This window comes from Primulina eburnea, chromosome 13 (assembly GCF_022965805.1).
Source record: "Primulina eburnea isolate SZY01 chromosome 13, ASM2296580v1, whole genome shotgun sequence".
Classification (NCBI taxonomy): domain Eukaryota; kingdom Viridiplantae; phylum Streptophyta; class Magnoliopsida; order Lamiales; family Gesneriaceae; genus Primulina; species Primulina eburnea.
The window spans coordinates 1,573,093-1,592,810 of record NC_133113.1 but is presented as its reverse complement, the minus strand read 5'-3'; the positions used below and the strand labels follow the sequence as shown (position 1 = coordinate 1,592,810).

General features: G+C 34.4%; 3 protein-coding genes across 6 annotated transcripts; 2 read left to right on the top strand and 1 right to left on the bottom strand.

Moving 5' to 3' along the window:
- Positions 1-1,389: 1,389 nt before the first annotated feature.
- On the top strand, positions 1,390-6,387 carry LOC140808611 (SUMO-activating enzyme subunit 2). Its single transcript, XM_073165726.1, has 12 exons — positions 1,390-1,446; positions 1,719-1,838; positions 1,932-2,021; positions 2,446-2,529; positions 2,616-2,834; positions 2,945-3,046; positions 3,479-3,937; positions 4,017-4,246; positions 4,592-4,685; positions 4,816-4,998; positions 5,127-5,224; positions 5,912-6,387. Exons 2-12 carry the CDS (start codon positions 1,803-1,805, stop codon positions 6,258-6,260), a joined length of 1,944 nt encoding a protein of 647 aa, XP_073021827.1. The 5' UTR covers positions 1,390-1,446; positions 1,719-1,802; the 3' UTR covers positions 6,261-6,387.
- A 934-nt stretch (positions 6,388-7,321) lies between these two features.
- LOC140808612 (26S proteasome regulatory subunit S10B homolog B) lies at positions 7,322-10,613 on the top strand. The gene is made up of 10 exons (XM_073165727.1): positions 7,322-7,548; positions 8,463-8,582; positions 8,761-8,897; positions 8,997-9,158; positions 9,243-9,329; positions 9,434-9,520; positions 9,628-9,765; positions 9,897-10,088; positions 10,170-10,268; positions 10,393-10,613. Exons 1-10 carry the CDS (start codon positions 7,446-7,448, stop codon positions 10,465-10,467), a joined length of 1,200 nt encoding a protein of 399 aa, XP_073021828.1. The 5' UTR covers positions 7,322-7,445; the 3' UTR covers positions 10,468-10,613.
- Positions 10,614-11,406: 793 nt separating this feature from the next.
- Positions 11,407-16,051, bottom strand: LOC140809422 (chaperone protein dnaJ 10-like). Of its 4 annotated transcripts, none has more exons than XM_073167041.1 (10): positions 15,748-16,051; positions 15,029-15,129; positions 14,901-14,960; positions 13,945-14,027; positions 13,657-13,819; positions 13,443-13,572; positions 12,777-12,935; positions 12,476-12,648; positions 12,172-12,252; positions 11,407-11,687 (listed from the first exon to the last, which is right to left on the bottom strand). In XM_073167041.1, the coding sequence occupies exons 2-10, from the start codon at positions 15,113-15,115 to the stop codon at positions 11,592-11,594; spliced, it is 1,032 nt and encodes a 343-aa protein (XP_073023142.1). In that variant the 5' UTR covers positions 15,116-15,129; positions 15,748-16,051; the 3' UTR covers positions 11,407-11,591. The 4 variants fall into 4 exon arrangements, with proteins under 4 accessions (XP_073023142.1, XP_073023141.1, XP_073023140.1 ...); XM_073167040.1 differs by having other exon boundaries at positions 15,029-15,122; XM_073167039.1 differs by having other exon boundaries at positions 15,753-16,051.
- Positions 16,052-19,718: the final 3,667 nt, after the last annotated feature.

The following is a 19,718-nucleotide window of genomic DNA, read 5'->3' as shown; positions in this document are numbered from 1 at the left end:
TTTTCTTTATTGCAAAAATAATCTGTTCAACACGCTTAACTTTTTCTCTCTACTCATCTGTCTCATTGCTATTATTTTTCATTGATTTATCCTTGACAAAAACTTGTGTGAGACGGTCTCACGGGTCGTATTTGTGAGACAGATATCTTATTTGGGCCACCCATACAAAAGTATTACTTTTTATGCTAAACGTATTACTTTTTATTGTGAATATGGGTAGGGTTGACCCATCTCACGGATTAAGATCCGTGAGACGGTCTCACATGAGACTCACTCTTTATCCTTTCAAAAAAAATGATTAACATGTCGAAACTCTTTTTACGAATAAAAGGTGTTATTGGGTTGCCAGATTGTGAATTTTTAGCTATTTAAAACTAAGGATATCATTGAATATTGTAAATGATGTGGGGAAGCATATAATAAAAATAATTGACATTTTTATTTGCATATAATGTAGAAGAATCTGAAGTAAATAGTAAATACTCAAATAATCATAAGTTGAAAAATATTGATGGTGAATTGTTTTCATAATCTTTCTTCAAATTCTCTCTATTTGGTGCTCCAAATTGGGTTATATTTTGATCGAACAAGCTTCGTTTACACAAATTATTAAAAAAATAAACTCATAAAATATTATGTATAAACAAAATATAATAAATTAAATGCAAACAAAACAACTCAATTCATATAAACAAATCAACCGTAAATTGTTTACGGTTGCTTGAGATTTTTTTTTATAAACCACTTTTTTTGTGTGTAATTTATTGTATTTTTTTATATATAATGTTTGATACGTTTAATTTTTAATAATTTGTGCGAACATGTCTTGTTCGAACAAATAATAACACATTTGAAATATCAATTAAGTGGAGTAGATAATTCATTGCGCTCCAATGCACGCACCACCGATGAAGGAAACAACGTGCATGAATTTGGCAAGATCAATATACTGATGAAAATGAACGACTTCAAAAAAATCATGAAACGAAAAGGATAAAAAATTCCAATAGCCGTGGATTTGATCAAGATATGCAATGGAGGATGCAAAGACTCGCAAGATTATGCAAAAATTGAGCAATCTAGGACATAGAAGAATGAAGTAAGGGAGACGGAGCAATAATATCATATCGTACAGAAAAATGTTAACGATCTAAAGTTGAATGACGTACAACGTAAATAATTTATCAAGATGCTAGAACAAATTTTCGTAAAAGATTCCGTGTGTAGTTCATAATTTTCTTTTATTTTTGATTTTTTAAATGACATGTAAAATTTAAAATTTTAATTATATGTAATTTCATGTTTTTTAAAAATTTATTATGTATTTTAGGTTAAAAAGTTATGCAACATGACAGCGCTTGAGCATAAATCTGCTGTAACGATAATAAATCTACAAATTCCTTAAATTGGAGAGCTAAATGTAAATCCCTTAATTTCTTTTTAAATCTATACTATTATATTAAGTTTGAGTACATGATAGTAACTACTTAAGAGGACATCAACTTTTTTTTCTTATTTTACCCTTATATAATACTAATATTATATTTTTGTTTTTTATTGTTTTGTTTTGTTTTTTAAATTTTAACATATATTTTTATTTTATTTTTTTATTTCAACAATTTAAATATTAATTTAATCACTTCATAAATTGTCAAATTACACTTTAGTTCATCGATAATGATAAAAAAAAATTTGTACGATGCGTGTGGATGCGTGGTGAAAAGAATAGATTCGCAGCGCATTAAGAAATTTGAAGGCGAAGACTCCTCAACTGCTGACTTTGGGGACACACACTCTCTGCAATGGCTACGGAACTGCAACAGTCATCTCCAATCAAGGTAGATTATGTACGTGATTATGCGAATGAGGAGTTATATTCTGTTTTTACTCGAATTAGCTGGTGAATTGCTGCGATTTCGTGGTGTGTTCAGGGCGCTAAAGTGCTTATGGTGGGAGCCGGTGGCATAGGGTGTGAGCTTCTCAAAACCCTGGCACTCTCAGGGTTCGAAGATATCCATATCGTGAGTGTACTTTGTCTGTATCTCCTTATTACGTCGGCTGTTTTGTTTTGGTGATTTAGGACTCGGCTCTTTCATATACCACTAGGGTTTTAGGAATGCCAATCTGGTGGACCTAGTTGTTGGTCTTGCTTGTTACTTGCACTTTGTAGTGTTTGTTCCGTGGGTTTTACTTCAGCTATTGTGGCAACGTTTTATGCGTGAGTTTACACGTGTTATTTAAGCTGCTTCGGAACTTAAAATTATGGGATTTGAATTTTGAATTGAAAATGGTTTGTTTTGAATTTGGTTTTACTTTATCTGTGCTGCTTTGGATTGTTTCAGCTGTTGCGTCTTCATGGTGCTTTGATTTTAATATTTTGTGCCACCAAATGGTGGTATTAAAAATGTGATGCTCGTCGAGAATAATTACCTTGCCTCAATTCAGATTGACATGGATACAATTGAAGTGAGCAACCTTAATAGACAATTCTTGTTTCGACAATCACATGTTGGGCAATCAAAAGCTAAAGTGAGTGTCGACATAGTCTCTTTCAAGATGCCTGCTTTTTTACTGAGCCCTTTTTCCTCAAGTTGTTTGGCTAAACGTTAAACCAGGTTGCTCGTGATGCTGTCTTAAGATTTAGGCCTCACATCAACATCACACCATACCATGCAAACGTAAGGGATCCTGATTTCAATGTTGATTTCTTCAGGCAATTCAATGTTGTTTTGAATGGGCTTGACAATTTAGATGCCCGGCGACATGTGAACCGCCTTTGCTTGGCCGCTTCTGTTCCGTTGATTGAAAGTGGAACTACTGGGTTTCTTGGACAGGTTGTGACTTTTTTTTCTTTTTCTGTGTCAATTGCCATATATTAATTCATATACTTGCTATTAATTTTTCATGATATCTCACCCCCTCTTTTTTTAATTTACGGAAACAGGTTACCGTTCATGTAAAGGGTAGAACAGAATGTTATGAATGCCAGTCCAAGCCAGCTCCTAAAACTTACCCCGTTTGTACTATCACAAGTACTCCATCAAAGGTAACAACAGCTTAATGTCAATACTCCTTTGTTCTTGTGATGCATATGGGTGACTGGCTTTATGTTTATGTTTATATGTGTGAGCAGTGAGTACTTGGTATTCATAATTTAGTTACTTACCAAGTAGATGATGATATAGGATTGGGTTATTGAGTTGATGGTTTATAGTTGAATAAGGATAGCAAAGTCTGTGTGAGCACTTTATCATTATTTTTGCTTCTTCTATTTTCCTTTTTTTATTTTCAATATAAAGACCTACAGTTGTTACATACACTGTGCATATTTTATCACAGCGTTTGTCAATTTGAGAAGTGTTATAATTTTTATGATGCCATAAGTAGTTATTGAAGGAAGCCCTTGATTTGTCTCTTATAGTCTCATATTTCATATGTTACAAGTATTTTTCTATGATACTGAACGCTAATATTGCAGTTTGTTCATTGCATTGTTTGGGCAAAGGAACTGCTTTTTGCTAAGTTACTTGGGGATAAAAATCGAGAAAATGATTTGAATGTTCGTTCAAGTGATGCCTCCGTTTCGTCAGAACCAACAGAAGATGTTTTCGAGCGCAAAATAGACGAGAATATTGAAAAATATGCAAGGAGAATATATGATCATGTTTTTGGCTATAACATTGAGGTAGCTCTGTCCAATGAAGAGACATGGAAAAATCGTAAAAGGCCGAGGCCTATTTATAGCAAAGATGTGCTACCGGCTGAACTGATTGGCCAGAATGGGAATCTGGAGAAGAATTCTGTCCCCGGAGATACTTTATCGGTTTCTGCAATGGCGTCTCTAAATCTGAAAAACCCACAAGATCTTTGGAGCTTAAAGGAAAACTCAAAAGTCTTTTTGGAGGCTGTAAGATTATTCTTTGCAAAACGAGAAAAGGTTTGAGACTGGTGAAAATATGTAATGTCTGTTATGCAATGTCTTCATTTTTGGCATGTTAAAAACATTTATCTTTCAGGAGATTGGTAACATGATTTTTGATAAAGATGATCAATTGGCAGTGGAATTTGTTACTGCTGCTGCAAATATCAGAGCTTCTTCATTTGGCATCCAGTTGCATAGCCTCTTTGAGGCTAAAGGTATTGCTGGCAATATCGTGCATGCTGTTGCCACAACAAATGCCATCATTGCTGGGTTGATTGTGATTGAGGCTGTTAAGGTGCTGCAAAATGATGCTAAAAGCTACAGGTGGGTTATATTTACTCTGTCACCATGTGCTTCATGTATTGCCTAGTCATTCATACATAAGGTTATTTACATTTTAAAGATTTAGCAGACGCTGGTCGGCAATGCACAATACCCTCACCCTAGGCAGTTATACATTTTCTCCTCTCTCTCTTTTCCTTTTGTTTCGGATTTTAGGGGAATACTACCCTAACAATACTCACTGCACAGTAGGAATCTTCTGAGGAACTATGTGACCGAATTGAGATTGACTTGAATTGGCTTTCTTTCCTATTTAAACAGATCACAACACTAATACTTTATTGTATTAATTTTGTTTTACGTCCTAACAGGATCTTGTGTTTGTAGGATGACTTATTGTCTTGAACATTCTTCAAGAAAAATGCTTCTTATGCCAGTTGAGCCGTTTGAGCCAAACAAGTCATGCTATGTCTGTTCCAAGGTTGTTGGCGCCTTCCTTCTCTCCTCAAATTTGTCAGTGTTGCATGGAATTTTGTTTTATTTTGACAAAAGGGAACAAATTCAAGTTTTTACATTTTTATTCTAATCCCACCATATATCTTTGCCATTAGACACCATTGACTCTTGTGGTAAATACACATCGTTCAAAGTTGAGGGACATAGTTGACAAGATTGTGAAAGCAAAGCTTGGCATGAATTTGCCTTTGATCATGCATGGTTCATTGCTTCTTTATGAGGTTGGTGAAGATCTTGAGGAAGACGAGGTTGCTAATTATGCAGCTAACCTTGAAAAGGTAGATTGCCTCAAATTTCATAATTCTATATATATGTGTGTGTGTGTGTGTGTACTTTTTTTATTTTCAATTTGTTCCCAATTTTTTTGCAATGATGGTGTTACACTTGGCTTTTGCATCTGCTTTAGGTACTGGCTAAACTTCCTTCTCCAGTCACTAGCGGAACAATGCTCACAGTTGAGGATCTACAGCAAGAGCTTAAATGTAGCATAAATGTCGAGCATAGGTTTGTTTCATGATACAGCCTCCTGTTCAGTATTTCACAGCTTTTTTTCTCTAGAACCCAATGCAATTTTCTTTACCGAACTTTCTAGATGTGTGGCATTACGTTATACTTGTTCTACACTTCCACTTTTAAGATGTCACTCTTTCAATAGATTTTAGTCCAGGGAAGATAACTGACTATGGTTTAATCATATTTCGGATCTGATTGTTTGAATTATAAAGCAAATTGAATTTAAGTATTTATTTAAGCTCGGTACTTGTTCCATTTGTGTTGACTGCCAACTGCCTTGATTTTTAATTATCACGAAGATTAACATGTGTGTACGAAACATTGCATTCCCTAAATCAAAAGGTGTTCAGTCTGCATGGTTCCTAATGTGTTTGCAGTATCCAAAATCAACACCCCTTCTCTGTCCTTCAGATTGGAGACATAATGAGACAAATTTCTTCTTTAATTCCTACTTGCTCCATTTTCCCTCATGTTTCTACTAGTATAATTTTTTCTGAATCAGTTGGTGAATCCATATCACTTGCTCGATTTTGTTATACGAAGTTTATTTGGTTTATGATTTCACGTTCTGTTTGATACCCAATAGGTAGTCCCAATTTGCCCCGCTGCTTAAATTTGCCAATTTGAAAAAAAAAAAAAATTAAAGTGCTCGACATGCAAATAATTTTTGTTTTTCAGGGAGGAATTTGACGAGGAGAAAGAACCTGATGCGATGATTCTCTCTGGCTGGACACAACCCCCATCAGAAGAAAATATCGACGAGCCTGCTGTTGACAATGGTGCTAGCACATCCGCTGTACCTGTGGCTTACTCTCTTGAAACTGAAGAAGATGAATTACAAATTATCCCGACACAAACTGGAAACAAAAGAAAGCTATCCGACATACCTGGTTCTTCTCTTTTGAATCATTCTGTTACCAGTGAAACAAAATTTAAAAGAAAAGTGGAAGAAATCGATGGTACTGATGATCTTGTCATGCTTGACGACGGGGTATCCGACTGTAGCAAGAAGAAGAGGGAGCAATAGGCACTTCTTTTTTCCTTTAGCTTCGTTTTAAATAGCTCATCTCACCCCTAGCTTTGTAAAGTACAGAATTGGTGATTCTTTTGGTGCTTGTATGGTGCCTCCAGTTTTAAAAACGAGCTTGGATTGATCGGCCTTGGATGCGTTATTCTCCCCTCGTTTTTGTGATGTATCCTAACTCAGAAGGATAGGTAGGATCAACCATGTAATATATGATTATCAGGGTCCGTGTATGAAGGAATTTGGAATTCAGCTAAAGAAGGTTCTGTTGGCACTGGCGATTCTATTCTCTAGGCTTTCCTTCATACGTACTTTCAATGCCACACTTTCAGGCACTCGTTATCTTGTAAGCTCTCTTTATGAGTCTGGATATCATGTAGGTCTTTAACTGGAATGGACCCGAACGGTTGTGGTAAGGAAAAGTTTGATTCAAAGAAAGAGACAATTTGAAACGAAATATCATCGGATTCGTCGATTCTGAAAAAAGAAATAAGCAAAATAACATTATTAAATGACAAAGGAAAGATTGAAAGGAATAGTGCATTTACACGTCTTTATCATGATGTTCCGAGCACTCCACAGTTCACTCCAATGCACGCAGTTGGCGCTCAGCGGCCATCGCTCCCCCCTGCTCTGTATTTAAGCATTGTTCCATCTTGTCCATTTTTGAGGTATTTGCAGTATGTTTCTTCTGTTTCATCAAACTCATAGAAAATCTTTAAATCATTGTTCTAAAAAGCCTGTTTAAGCTGATAAGCTCCGCTTATACATCAGACTTAAATTTATCATATTTATGTATTATTTTCTCTATTTATGTTTGAGATAATTACAATTACACTAAAAGTAAAAAAGTTTTTTCACGCTTAAGCATATGATAATCTCGCTTAAATTTAAAAAGCTTGGAGCTCGACATCCGCGTTTCGAAACGCTTCACACTTTTAGAACCTTGCTTTAAATATAGCATAACAAAAAAAATTTGGCGATTATTTAGTATCGAGCAAAAACTTAAAATTAAATAGTTTTCTTTAAAAAAATTAGAATATTTTATTTTGGGCCATCTTAGGACAATATCCTAATCTAGCCCAATAACTCTGAGACCGTACAAGAAAGTGCTTCTGCCTTGAACTATAAGCTGAATCGAACATCCCTTTGATCCAACAATACTATCAAATAGAAAAGAGAACGTTAATGGCAAGCGAGAACGACGATGCCGCCCGCCGCAAGACGGCGGTTGCAGATTACCGGAAAAAGCTCCTTCATCATAAAGAGCTCGAAGGCCGCGTTCGATCTGGTTTCAATCTCTTGAACCCTAATTTTTCTTCATTTAATTTTACATGTATCGTTTGCCGCGGAGTTGTCTTTTCACCAATTGCTTTTATATGTGTAGTGTTTCGCGTATGAGTGTATGTAATGAATGGTTGAAGGAAGTTGAATTGTTAAGTATGGTTTTCCTTGCGAAATTGTGAGCTAGACGACAGTCGCCTCTCCTTAAAAGATAAAATCTTGAAATGTCATGACTCGTGAGTTACTTTTGTAACTGTTAGAGGTCCGTTACCCGAATCTGTTGGGTTTGGCCCGAAAATTTCGTGGTGCTACTAATTTGGTGCAATTTTAATTATGATAATTTTTGCATATATATATGCATCGACTTTGGGTCTTGCAGACAATTATTTTACTTGTACTCGATTTCAATACAGTGAGTATTCTCTTCTGCCCGTGTATTTTAAGCCCTTCAAGGGTTTTCCATGTACGTCTATCTTCTGTTACTTCACATTTGTTACATTTTTTTGTTTAGAAGTTTGTCTCTCAAAATAGACCAAGCCGTCCCGCCTCCATGTTCTGCCTCTGTCTAAGCTGGTTAATGATTTGTCGGGTCAATTGCACTATAAAAAGATGTTTGTATAGATGTGTCATTATCTAGAGGACAGGTCAATTAGAGTGTCTGTGCCTTCTATTTTAATTGTTTGCTGCCGTTGAATAGGAGTAGATGTTGAAGCCCTTGTTATTTGTATTTGGTAGTTTGTATCTCTGGATTTTTGTGACTCCCGATTTGGAAAGGCTGTTTGCTTGCTTACTCACAATAAATTAGATGCCAACAAGGTTTTTCTGGAAGTTTTGGTTTTATCTCATAAAGCATGTTCTTTTCTTCTTCTGTATCATCTCACGTGAGACTACGATAAAAATCACAAAATACCATTGATGTAGTACGCGAGAATTTGAGAGCAACAAAGAAGGAATACGCTAAAACGGAGGATGACTTGAAGTCTCTCCAGAGTGTTGGACAGATCATCGGTGAAGTTCTCAGGCCTCTGGATAATGAACGCTGTGAGTAACCTTTTAGTGCGCATCTATCTTCTTGTTGACGTTTCTTATCCTTTTACTGGAATGAAGGATTCTTATCCCAGAGCTTTGGCTAATAATATGTATTATCATTTTTCGGATTTTGGCCTTTTGGTTTGCTCATCTTTTATAAACTTCCATTGACATTATATATCACTTTCAGTGATAGTCAAAGCCAGCAGCGGACCAAGATACGTGGTGGGCTGCCGCAGTAAAGTGGATAAAGAGAAACTCACAGCGGGCACCAGAGTAGTTCTTGATATGACTACGCTCACGATTATGCGAGCACTCCCTCGTGAGGTACATGGATGTGCTAGTGATTGGGTGTTTGTCAGCAATTATTCATGGTGATAATTCATTCCAACTTTTTTTGTGACTAGTTTTTCGTTTATCCCTCAGGTTGATCCAGTCGTATATAGTATGCTTCATGAAGACCCTGGAAATGTGAGTTATTCTGCTGTGGGTGGGTTATCCGATCAAATCCGAGAACTAAGGGAATCTATTGAATTACCTTTAATGAATCCAGAACTTTTCATAAGGGTCGGCATTAAACCTCCCAAGGTAACAAATGATTGTGAAGTTGGCAAGTTTCATGTATACCTGGCTTGTATATTTACGTGTTCATAATCATGCACATCTCTTTAGGGGGTTCTTCTGTATGGACCTCCTGGAACTGGCAAGACATTATTGGCCAGAGCAATTGCTAGCAACATTGATGCAAATTTCTTAAAGGTAAGAAATTATTATTGCTCTGTGTTTTATGCACAACTCTCCTATTTTCTTGGAATCACTTAGTTGTGTTACGTGCGCTTGTTCTTGCGAATTTGTGATTGTAGGTGGTATCGAGTGCAATTATCGATAAGTATATCGGCGAGAGTGCAAGATTGATCAGAGAAATGTTTGGTTATGCCCGCGACCATCAAGTAAGGAATATGTAGATACGACAATTTCACATTTTGGCTCACAAACATGAGTTTGATAAAAATCTTAGTTGATTCGCAAAAAAGACGATAACTTTGTTCATTTGTAGCCATGCATCATTTTTATGGATGAGATTGACGCCATTGGTGGGCGTCGTTTCAGTGAAGGAACTAGCGCGGATCGTGAAATTCAAAGGACACTTATGGAATTGCTGAACCAGCTTGATGGGTTCGACCAGCTTGGAAAGGTATTGCTCAATATTTTTAAATGTCAAAATATGCATTTGAGTGTCAATACGATATTAATTCATGGAGCTGAAGAGGAACCGACTGCAGCTAGTTTGTCTAGAATGTGACTTGTCTTGACTGGCGTGTGTAGGTGAAAATGATAATGGCCACAAATAGACCTGATGTTCTGGACCCTGCCCTTCTTCGCCCTGGTCGTTTAGACCGAAAAATAGAAATACCACTGCCTAATGAGCAATCAAGAATGGAAATTCTGAAGATTCATGCTGCCGGAATAGCTAAACATGGTGAAATAGATTATGAGGCTGTGATTAAACTTGCTGAGGTAAGCTAGAGATGTTACATCAGTCGATTTTTTTAAATATAGTTGGAGTACAAATTGTTATTGAGGGGTTGGGCTGGCCAGGGTTTTAATGGAGCTGATCTTCGAAACGTGTGCACGGAGGCTGGGATGTCAGCAATTCGTGCAGAGCGCGATTATGTTATCCATGAAGATTTCATGAAGGTAAAATTTTCTCAACTCCCATTATCCAAATTAATTTTTTTCAATGCATTTAGCCAACTAGGAAGGTGCTTAAATGTCTTTGAGATGGAATTATAATCGACTCTCGTGGTGGATAATTTTTCAGGCCGTAAGGAAACTGAATGAAGCTAAGAAGCTTGAATCAACTGCACATTATAATACGGATTTTGGGAAAGATTAGGAGCCTTTGTATTTTCCAAACGGGGTTGTAAGATATTTCTGTCTGTGATCTTTCAAGTTACATTTGTTTCATACTATTGGCATGCAATTAAATATGTCGTAAAACAAATTCTTAACCAAATCATTGAAATAAGTTTGCATGTTCGATTGCTGGTTTACTTTTAAAAAGATTGGTTTGACATATATGATAGTCAATTTGAACCATGTGACTGAAATAGATTAGATTACTGGTACCAATTTAAATGATATTACAATCACCTCGTTTGACTCTATATTTACACCATAATATAAATAGATTTTTCATCATTCGGTATCATTAGAATTTGAATTTTGTAAATTAAAAAAAAAAAATTATCATTTACTAGAGTAATCTAGATGCGCACAACTCAAGAGCTTGTATTTTGTGTTTCCATAAAAATTTTAAGATTAATTATATCTACTTCTCCATAGATTTTTCATATTAACAAAAAAAATTCAATTATATACAATTAACTCTCTAAAAATGTAAAATAAATATAAATTTAAAGGTGTAAAATGTAAGATAAAAATAATTTTGACGGATGTATGTTTAATTTTAGAATTTATTAGATTTATTAGTTATTTTTCACAAATAACAAGAGGTAAACATAATATTTAAATGTAGTTGGAGTTTTTGTATTTATGACAAACCTCAGATATAATCAGACCAAAATTTAATGAAAGATGTTATCTAATGGGTTAATGATGTTTCCAAATGGAAGGAACTGTAAATCATCCATATAAAATGTGACAATGATTTACATATAAAATATGACAATTTAATCGTCATGTTCAAATATTTTAAATCGTAGAATAATATATGTATCATGATTTTATCACAAAGTCTGTGAAGTTATTGATGCTTCAACATATATATATATATATATATATATATATATATAGACACACACACACATACACGTACACACCATAAATGATCTCATATTAAACAAAGAAGAATCAATGTACAGGGAAAATCAATAGTTATATTGTTGGATTATTATTTGATTGGCTTTAATACATACGATTGGACGAAACATGAAAAAAGAAAAATCAAAATACAAGCAAAATTTGAATACTTACATGTTACATCATCCAAAAATAACCTCAACTTAAGGTTGGCTTGAACAGAGTAACATCAATTATGCTGCTGGTGCTTTCCAGTCGCAAGCTGTTTTCTCTACTGTATCTTGCCTTAGCACCCTAAAATATATATATAAAAAAAAAACTCAATATATATAAATATATGTGTGTGTATATTATAAAGCCCCAGCATTAAAAAGAAAATATATAAAAAAAACAATTCTTTAATGTTAAAAGAACAAATATTAACAAAGCAAAATTAACATAAATTAACCTCAACAAGTGCAGGAAAATGTATGTGTAGTTAAATGATGACGACATTGTTGACATGACGTCGGATATTGTTGACATGGCACCAGATAACTCCGGCTAAAAAGGACTAGAAGTAACAAAAAAAGGGTTTCCAGGCTAAGACTAAATTTTGACTAATTAGTGGACAAAAACCTGAAAGCAGTCTAACATATAGGACAAATTATTAATACAAGGAGATTTGTACATTTTGGTGATTACCAATGCTTCTTTGAGTATTCATCAATAACATATTCACACATACACCCCCGGTGTGATCAGTAGGCAACAGATTGACACTAGGGAAATAACTTACTTGGAAAATTGTCCCGAGTTTTTTCAAACCTTTCGCCCGTAACCTGAGAATATCCTTGGAACCACTAAGATCTTTGAGAACCTGATGTAATAATTCAAGATCTTGTCAAGAATTTTCATACCATATGTGCTCAACTTGGTTGTTAATTCCAACATGAAACCGCTAAATAAGTATCAAGACTTGCATGAAATGCATCAATACTTCCTTGATGACATTGCGATGCCTTGAAAAGATTTAAAGTTACGGGACACTGTGTAGTAGAGAATAGCATCGAATGTTGCAAAAGACTCGAACCGAAACTTACCATTTGACAGATATGAGATAAGGTAAACTCTATGTCTGCCACATTCATCTGCCAGAAAGAACCAAACATCGCGTCTTTTATTTCCTCAGCGGTTTTCGTCATCCTTTCATCTTTATTCTCTTCATTGTTACACCTCTTCCATTCCTCTTGGAGTTGAATATACGAAACAGCAGCTGAAATGCCAACAAATACCAGCTTCAAAGTTTGTCCAAAAAGATCACTTGTTTGGGGGCTGAAGAGCCTAAGATTGTAGAAAAACTATAAATGAAATTTGATTTTTTTTTGGGGGGGGCATTGTCACCTTGAGCTGCTGCAGCCTGGGTATTTCTGGAGTGCCTTCTGTCCCGAACCCATTCGGCTAGAAATGGTACCTTCATGTAGCGCTTACCCTTTCCGAGTTCTCTTGCAGCTTGCCTCGTGTAGATGTAACCAACAGTATGTAACATGGCTTCGCCAAAAGCTAGAGAATACAAAAATGTGTCCACTCTTTCAGAACGAGAAAATTCACTCAGAGACTCAAAATTTATTTAAAAAGTCTTCCACTACACTAACTGAATGTTCATTGTTCCCCAATTAATTCGGTTTTCGGTTACAATGTGAGTCGTCTTTTGGTGCTATTCTGTCCTATGACTAATAAACTCAGTAAATACTAGTCGTCAATGCACACACGTTGCGTTGTGCATAATATTTATATATATATAATTAATAATTTATATTATAAATTTAAATGATCTAAAATTAATTTAATTTGCATGAAAAGAAAATAGCATAAATATAAAAACATCTATAACTATGCTAAGTATTAATATATTTCATTGTTTGGTTAGTTGATTGAAAAATTACAATGAAAAAGAGGTTGAGGACACAAGAGTATCAGTGGAATTGTGAGAAAAGCTTCACCATCCACACCAAACTCTAAGGGTCACTTCATTAATAGATATTAATTGGCAGCGACAAAATGGCTTACCAGCTTGAGAGAGACGCTGAGCTTCTAATCTTGCCCACTCAACAAAGTCATCCTTTTCACCTTTAACGTATAATTCAAGACGATCTTTCAGAATTTTTGCGAGCTTCTCTTCCCTTTCATCTTGCATCGCCTTCGTGTAGGTTAAAGAAACACGCAACCACTTATGCATCACACACAAATATTTCCTAAAATTTAAAACAAGTTTGTAGCAAACCTTCATTATCTTCTCAAGTTTTGGTTGCTGAACCTCAGGGGGTAATCCCGGATCAAATTCAGGTGGTGGCGATGAAAGCAATGAAAGCACCCCGACATAATCCTCGAAATATTCACTTCCAAACATCATCCCAAATAGAACTGTAGGATCAACCATAGAGTCGCTGGATAAAAGGAGAATACACAAAAAACAATAAATTGTTCATGTTCAACTTCTTATTACTTTTTTCAAATCAAAGTGGCACTCCCACATGTCAAATGAATTCTAAAACTTTCATATTTTATATACTTTGGTACTCCTTGTTTCCCATATTTATCATATGCTTCACGCTTTCCAGGATCACTTAGCACCTGATAAGACTCTCCAAGTACCTACACACAATTAGAATCCGATGAAAGCATACGATAGCCACTTTATAACATGAAAAATCAACTGAAAAAACTAGCCTAATAGATGAAAAGGTATCTCATAACAGGGCAACTCTTTGAGAAATCGCTACCTAAGTAGACTCGCAATAAACCGTTTCACTTACCTCAGGGGCAAAGCTAGGACTCGAGGACCCTCTCTCTATGACTATTAGTGCTTGCTGCACGAAATCCTTATCTCGGTTTTTTGTCTTCCAATTAATGTTATTTTTTCATATTATATATATTGCCTATGTGTCTTCAACTTCAGAAGTTTTGAGATAAACCGATAACTATTATGTAGTATCCATTTTTCTCTAGAATTCAAGTTAATGCTTACAATTTATTTAATCTTTCAGCTATGTCATGGACATAACACATTAAGTCAGAAAACTGTAAAAAATTGAGTTGGTCATCTCCCCCAACATAAATTTACGAAAATTCCGGCTAAAATTCTTGGGATTAAGAACCAGAGAGAGAAACCAAACTACGAAACAAATGATGAACAAGATGATCAGCCTTTCTCCTACTAACGAATGCAAATTTGTTAGTTATTTTCCAAATGAAATTTAAAACCTTATACTAATTTCCATGCTGACACAACCGTAGCATTTTCACATGTTACCTAACGACTTTCATCGAAAACACCAGCGTTCTAACTTAAAGTTAACATAAGAGCTAATGGCATTAGAGATCATTCTTGTATTCAAGTTCTCGCACTACAACTTCTTGTATGTGTAGAGAGGTAATTATAACACGAACATACAAAAGAAATTTTTGAAAGTAAACGAACTGGAATCAGATTACAACTTAGTTGCATCTTAGTTTACTTCATGTTACCTGGAAATTATTAGCAGCTTCTGGATCTCCAGGATTTTTATCCGGATGCACAACCCTTGCCTAAAACTCAAAGTACGAAACAATCATAAAAAGTTTGAAAATGAAAGTCATTCAATTCGAAAGATCACCTTCAGGTAGTAGGCCTTCTTAATCTGGGAATGTGAGGCATCCACTTCAACACCCAAGATATCATAATAGCCTTTATCCAAAACCATGTTTTATCTCTCACCTAAGAAGCAAATATGACAAAATTGAAAATTAAATCTCAAAACAATTCAAGAGCATGTAAACCAAGGTCTAAAAAGATCGAAACTTGGCGAAACACCAAAGTCTAACATTAAGTATTGCAAGCTAAAGCATAGTGGATACTAAATTATTATAATATTAATATCGAAACTAAAAGGCCTGAGCTTTTTGGCTCATCAAGCACACTTGTTGCCAGTCAGTCTTGGTTTTTTTTTTTCGCTTTTGATAATCATCCTCTAAACTTACTTTGTGCAGTCAGTCTTGGTTTTTTTCCCCTTTTAATCACCCTCTAAACTTACTTTTTGGAAACTTTTATAAACAAATGCACGAGGGAAGCAAAAAAAAAAATCGAACTTTATGCATATTTTCACACAAAAAAAAAAGAAAAAAAAAAACATCTCGTCAGAATTCTTGATCCCTTTACTGCATTGCATAATGCACATTTATTCAAGAGTATAAAGAACTCCAACCCATAAAAAAATATCTGTTGGCTTTTTCAATGCAGGTGTTTTCAAGAACATATGGACAACCAAAATGATTACAATTTCAGAAGAAAAAGAAACGAAACCGCAAAAAAAAATTATCATAATTTTTGAAGAACCTCACATTAATTCGTCGCAGGTTCAGATTTCATGGTGAGGCAATAAGAAAACACTAACAAGATGGAATCTCGATCCGCGGAATTTCGATAGAATTCTTTGTAGGAAACTGGATTCTTGAATGTTGGCTTGCCATTTTCTTCGAGGAAAAATTTGTCTGGCCTTGGGGTAGACCGTTGATTTTGGCGTCAGCTGTCGAAAGATACAAAAAAACAACAAATGAGTAGTAAATCGGTTCTTGGTTTGCTGTCTTATTTATGGCATGAAATTTATAACTGGTTATCTTAAAACCGTCGATCTAAATGGGAATGGGAAGGTTCGATCTTGGGTGTGGGGGCATAGCCCCCACTCAGGATTAAAGGTTGAGATTCATATTATGAGGAATAAAAAAATAAAAAAAAAAAAAATTGGGCCAGAAAAAATTCTGGCCCTTGGATGTACCCCTGCCTGCAGGGGTAGGGTGAAATAATCCACGGGAATGGTCGCTGGAAACGCTCAAGTTGAACTCGTTGATGATCTTAACGTGTCATATATCTATGATAATAATAATATTATTATTAATATTATTGTTAGATTATCATCATTATATTTTGGGCAAACTATTAATAACTATTCATCCCCAAATATAAAATAACATTCTCCGCACTCGTCATTCTTCCGAATATTTGTTTGAGCTCACTAATCTTGTAAATTTTCCAAAAATATCCTTCATCTTCATAATTATGGTATATGACATTGTTATACATATCGAACATGTTCTTAAAGACATATAAAACAAAGACGTGCAATTACACAAAGTTTCCAACCTATATATCATGTTTCAGATGATTGTTTTTTTAATGGCTTATCATGCTTCCGTAGAATAAATTGAATAATTTAGGTTTTTGACTGGAGTGTCGTTGGGTTGTATATATTGGGTTTTATAGACTGCTCCTCATAGTCCAATCACACAGTCGCAACATATGGGTCCAACGTATATTCCTTCAACAATACATAACACAACTCTTTTGGCTTCCTACATCAGGGTAAATAATAAAGTAGTTCGATATGAAAATAATACATGAGAGGACACTATAACACATAAATTTAGAAAGATAAATATTACAATTTATTTGAAAGAAAATAAAGAGGTTGAATGATATCTTCATCTTCCTTCTACCATGGTATTTATAGAAGTCTTGATGGATTTGAATCTAGAATTCAAATTTTGTGAATTATTCTGTTAGTTGTGACCGACAACATCTTGTGAGTGGTGGTCCCTTCAACCACTAGTTGGTGGCTTAACTTTATTGGAAGTTGAGTGGTCCATCTTTCCATCAGTTAGTGGAATCGTCTTTTAATGGTAGTCAATTCTCCACTGGCAAAGTAGTTGGATCACATGTCTGCTTTATCTTTGTCGAGAAACTTATGTTTTTGTGTGGTCCCCGAGAAAATTGTTTTTTGTGTGTTCTTTCACCATTTGGACTTGTATCTGCATTATGCTTTTGATTAGATCTTGGCCGAAAATCTTTCCCAAATTCTAGCTCTTTTTGATTCTGGCATTCTGGACAGATGCTTTCTGACTATCTTTCCACATGAGCCGTGTTACCGCCCGAGAGTTTGCTATTACAAAGAAGATTTCTTTTCTTTTTAAATAATTCTTCTGCAAAATTTGTTTTTTTCCCTGTAATAGTGTTTAACATGACAGATCCATTTACATAATTATGATAAAATTTAAATGAAAATTGAATTTGTCAATATCGGTTAGATAAACTCATAGACCACACGTACTTCTGGTAGAGATGTCATCTTCAGTTATTAAGGTAACAAGAGATGGAGGATTTTTATACATTTTTTGAGTATTTGTATCTAGCCTCTAAAATGAAAGGCTTCATGTGAGCTTTTTTCCGGCTGGTTTTGGTGTTGTGCTGAAAAGTATAGTTCCAGAATGTCTCATCTGGAAAAATAGTCGTTGATTGCTCATGTTTCATGAACAACTTTCTAGATCCACTTAGGTCATCCTGAAATTTCTAGAAAGCTGAGTGATGTAGTATAAACTGATACTAGAACCCAAATTCATACTATGTCCTTTGGATATGAATTTGGTTTCATCTATACCCTATGATATTTTCCAACTACATCAACTCTGATTGTGGTTGGGTTAATGCATATTATTTTCTTCGATTTCTCCCACTTCTGTTGATATACCTAAAATGAAAAAAACTGCAGATTCATTAGTGCCAACTTTAGATATACCCTTGTCTATATGAGGTCTAAGGTTGATATCTCTTTTTCAATCCCCGAGGTAAAGGGTTGACTTGAAGACTCTTGATAAAGAACTGGAGTCTCAATTTTTGTTTTGACCGACTCATCTGGAGATGATACAAAATTAACACTTGTGCAATATGTACTTGAATTCTCTGCTACATGTATATATATATTCATGTACTCGAAAATTATCCATATGAGAAACCAATTGCTTCTTAATGCCTTGGAGGATAGGTCGTTGCATTACAGACCATAGCTATGTATAAGCCAATAAATATCCTATAATTCGATCAGATACAATTCTCTTATTGGCTTGTTGTCGCATACCCGCAACTTCTGCATTTAGAGTAAGCTTGTTAAATTTGTTTTGAAGTATTTCAAGATGTTCTTTCAAATGTCTCTCATTTTTATGATGACATCGATATCACCGCTGTCTATCTCTTGTTAAAAAATCTGCAAGAATATTTTCATGAGATTTGATAATCAGAATATCAAAATTATAATTTCGACATAAAGCTTGTCATCTTAATAATCCAGTCTTCTTGGATTTAGATTTTATTCTTTTTTCAAAAAATATTTTAAAATAGTGTTATCAACTTTTAAAGTACATTTATTTGTTAATAAAAATAGTGGTCATTTTTCAAAGGACCTTTATATTGCATTAAATTTTTTTTGTTGATATGTCATCGTATGGTTTCTGCTTCTGAGAATAGATCAGTGCAATAGCTCACTGCAATAGCTGCATGGTTGTTCTCCTTCTGGAGTGAGCTTTGTTAAAACTATTGTCTATCAATGATCACTTACATCTGTCTATAATATCAGATCATCTTCATCTTGGAGAATAGCCGTTTTTGGAAGATTTTTTCAAATTTCTTTTAATTGGCCAAGTCTCTTCGTGTGTTCTTCTGTACATATAAATCTTAGATCTTTTTCAGTAATTGACTAAACACTTTCCTGTGTTTTGATAGATTCTTAATGAACATTGCAGCAAAATCAACAACTCCTTAAAACTTTGAATTTGTTTATTTTCTTTTAATATATCTGAAATTTTTTGCACATTTTCTATTTTGTGTTCTTGCTAAATTATTCATAGCTCATTTATTTCTATTCCGAAGAATTCAATCTTTTGTATATCAATGACTGATTTATTTTAAGATAGAACCAATATTTTTTTGTACAAATTTTTGAAAAAATATTTAAATGTTTGATATGTTCTTCTATTTTGTTAGATGATATTAAAACATCATCAATATAGACAAACATGAATTTCAAATAATATCTAAATAGATTATCAATTTTTCTTTAAAATATCCAGGGTGAATTAGTCAATCTCATTGGTAAGGCTTCCAGATATAGTGTCATTGTGGTGTGAAGAAAGCTGTGAATTTCTTGTTTTTTTCCTGTATCCGAATGTGATAGAAACAAGACTTACAATCAAATTTAAAGAATATTTTAACGTTCGTATATAACTGATTACATGTTATCTATTATGTATAAAATACCAATCAAACTCCAGAATCTTATTAATTTCTTAGTAATTAATAACTAATCTATTTTTATTTCTTTTTTTTTCATCATGATTTTCTTACAAGAAAGCATGTACTGCTATATGATGAAATTTCTTCTTTTATTAAACCAAGGTCCAGATGTTTCTTGATAATAATATACATATCTTTTGACCAGTTATGTTCATCGGGTTAGGCTCGCGTCTGAAAAATTTATACTC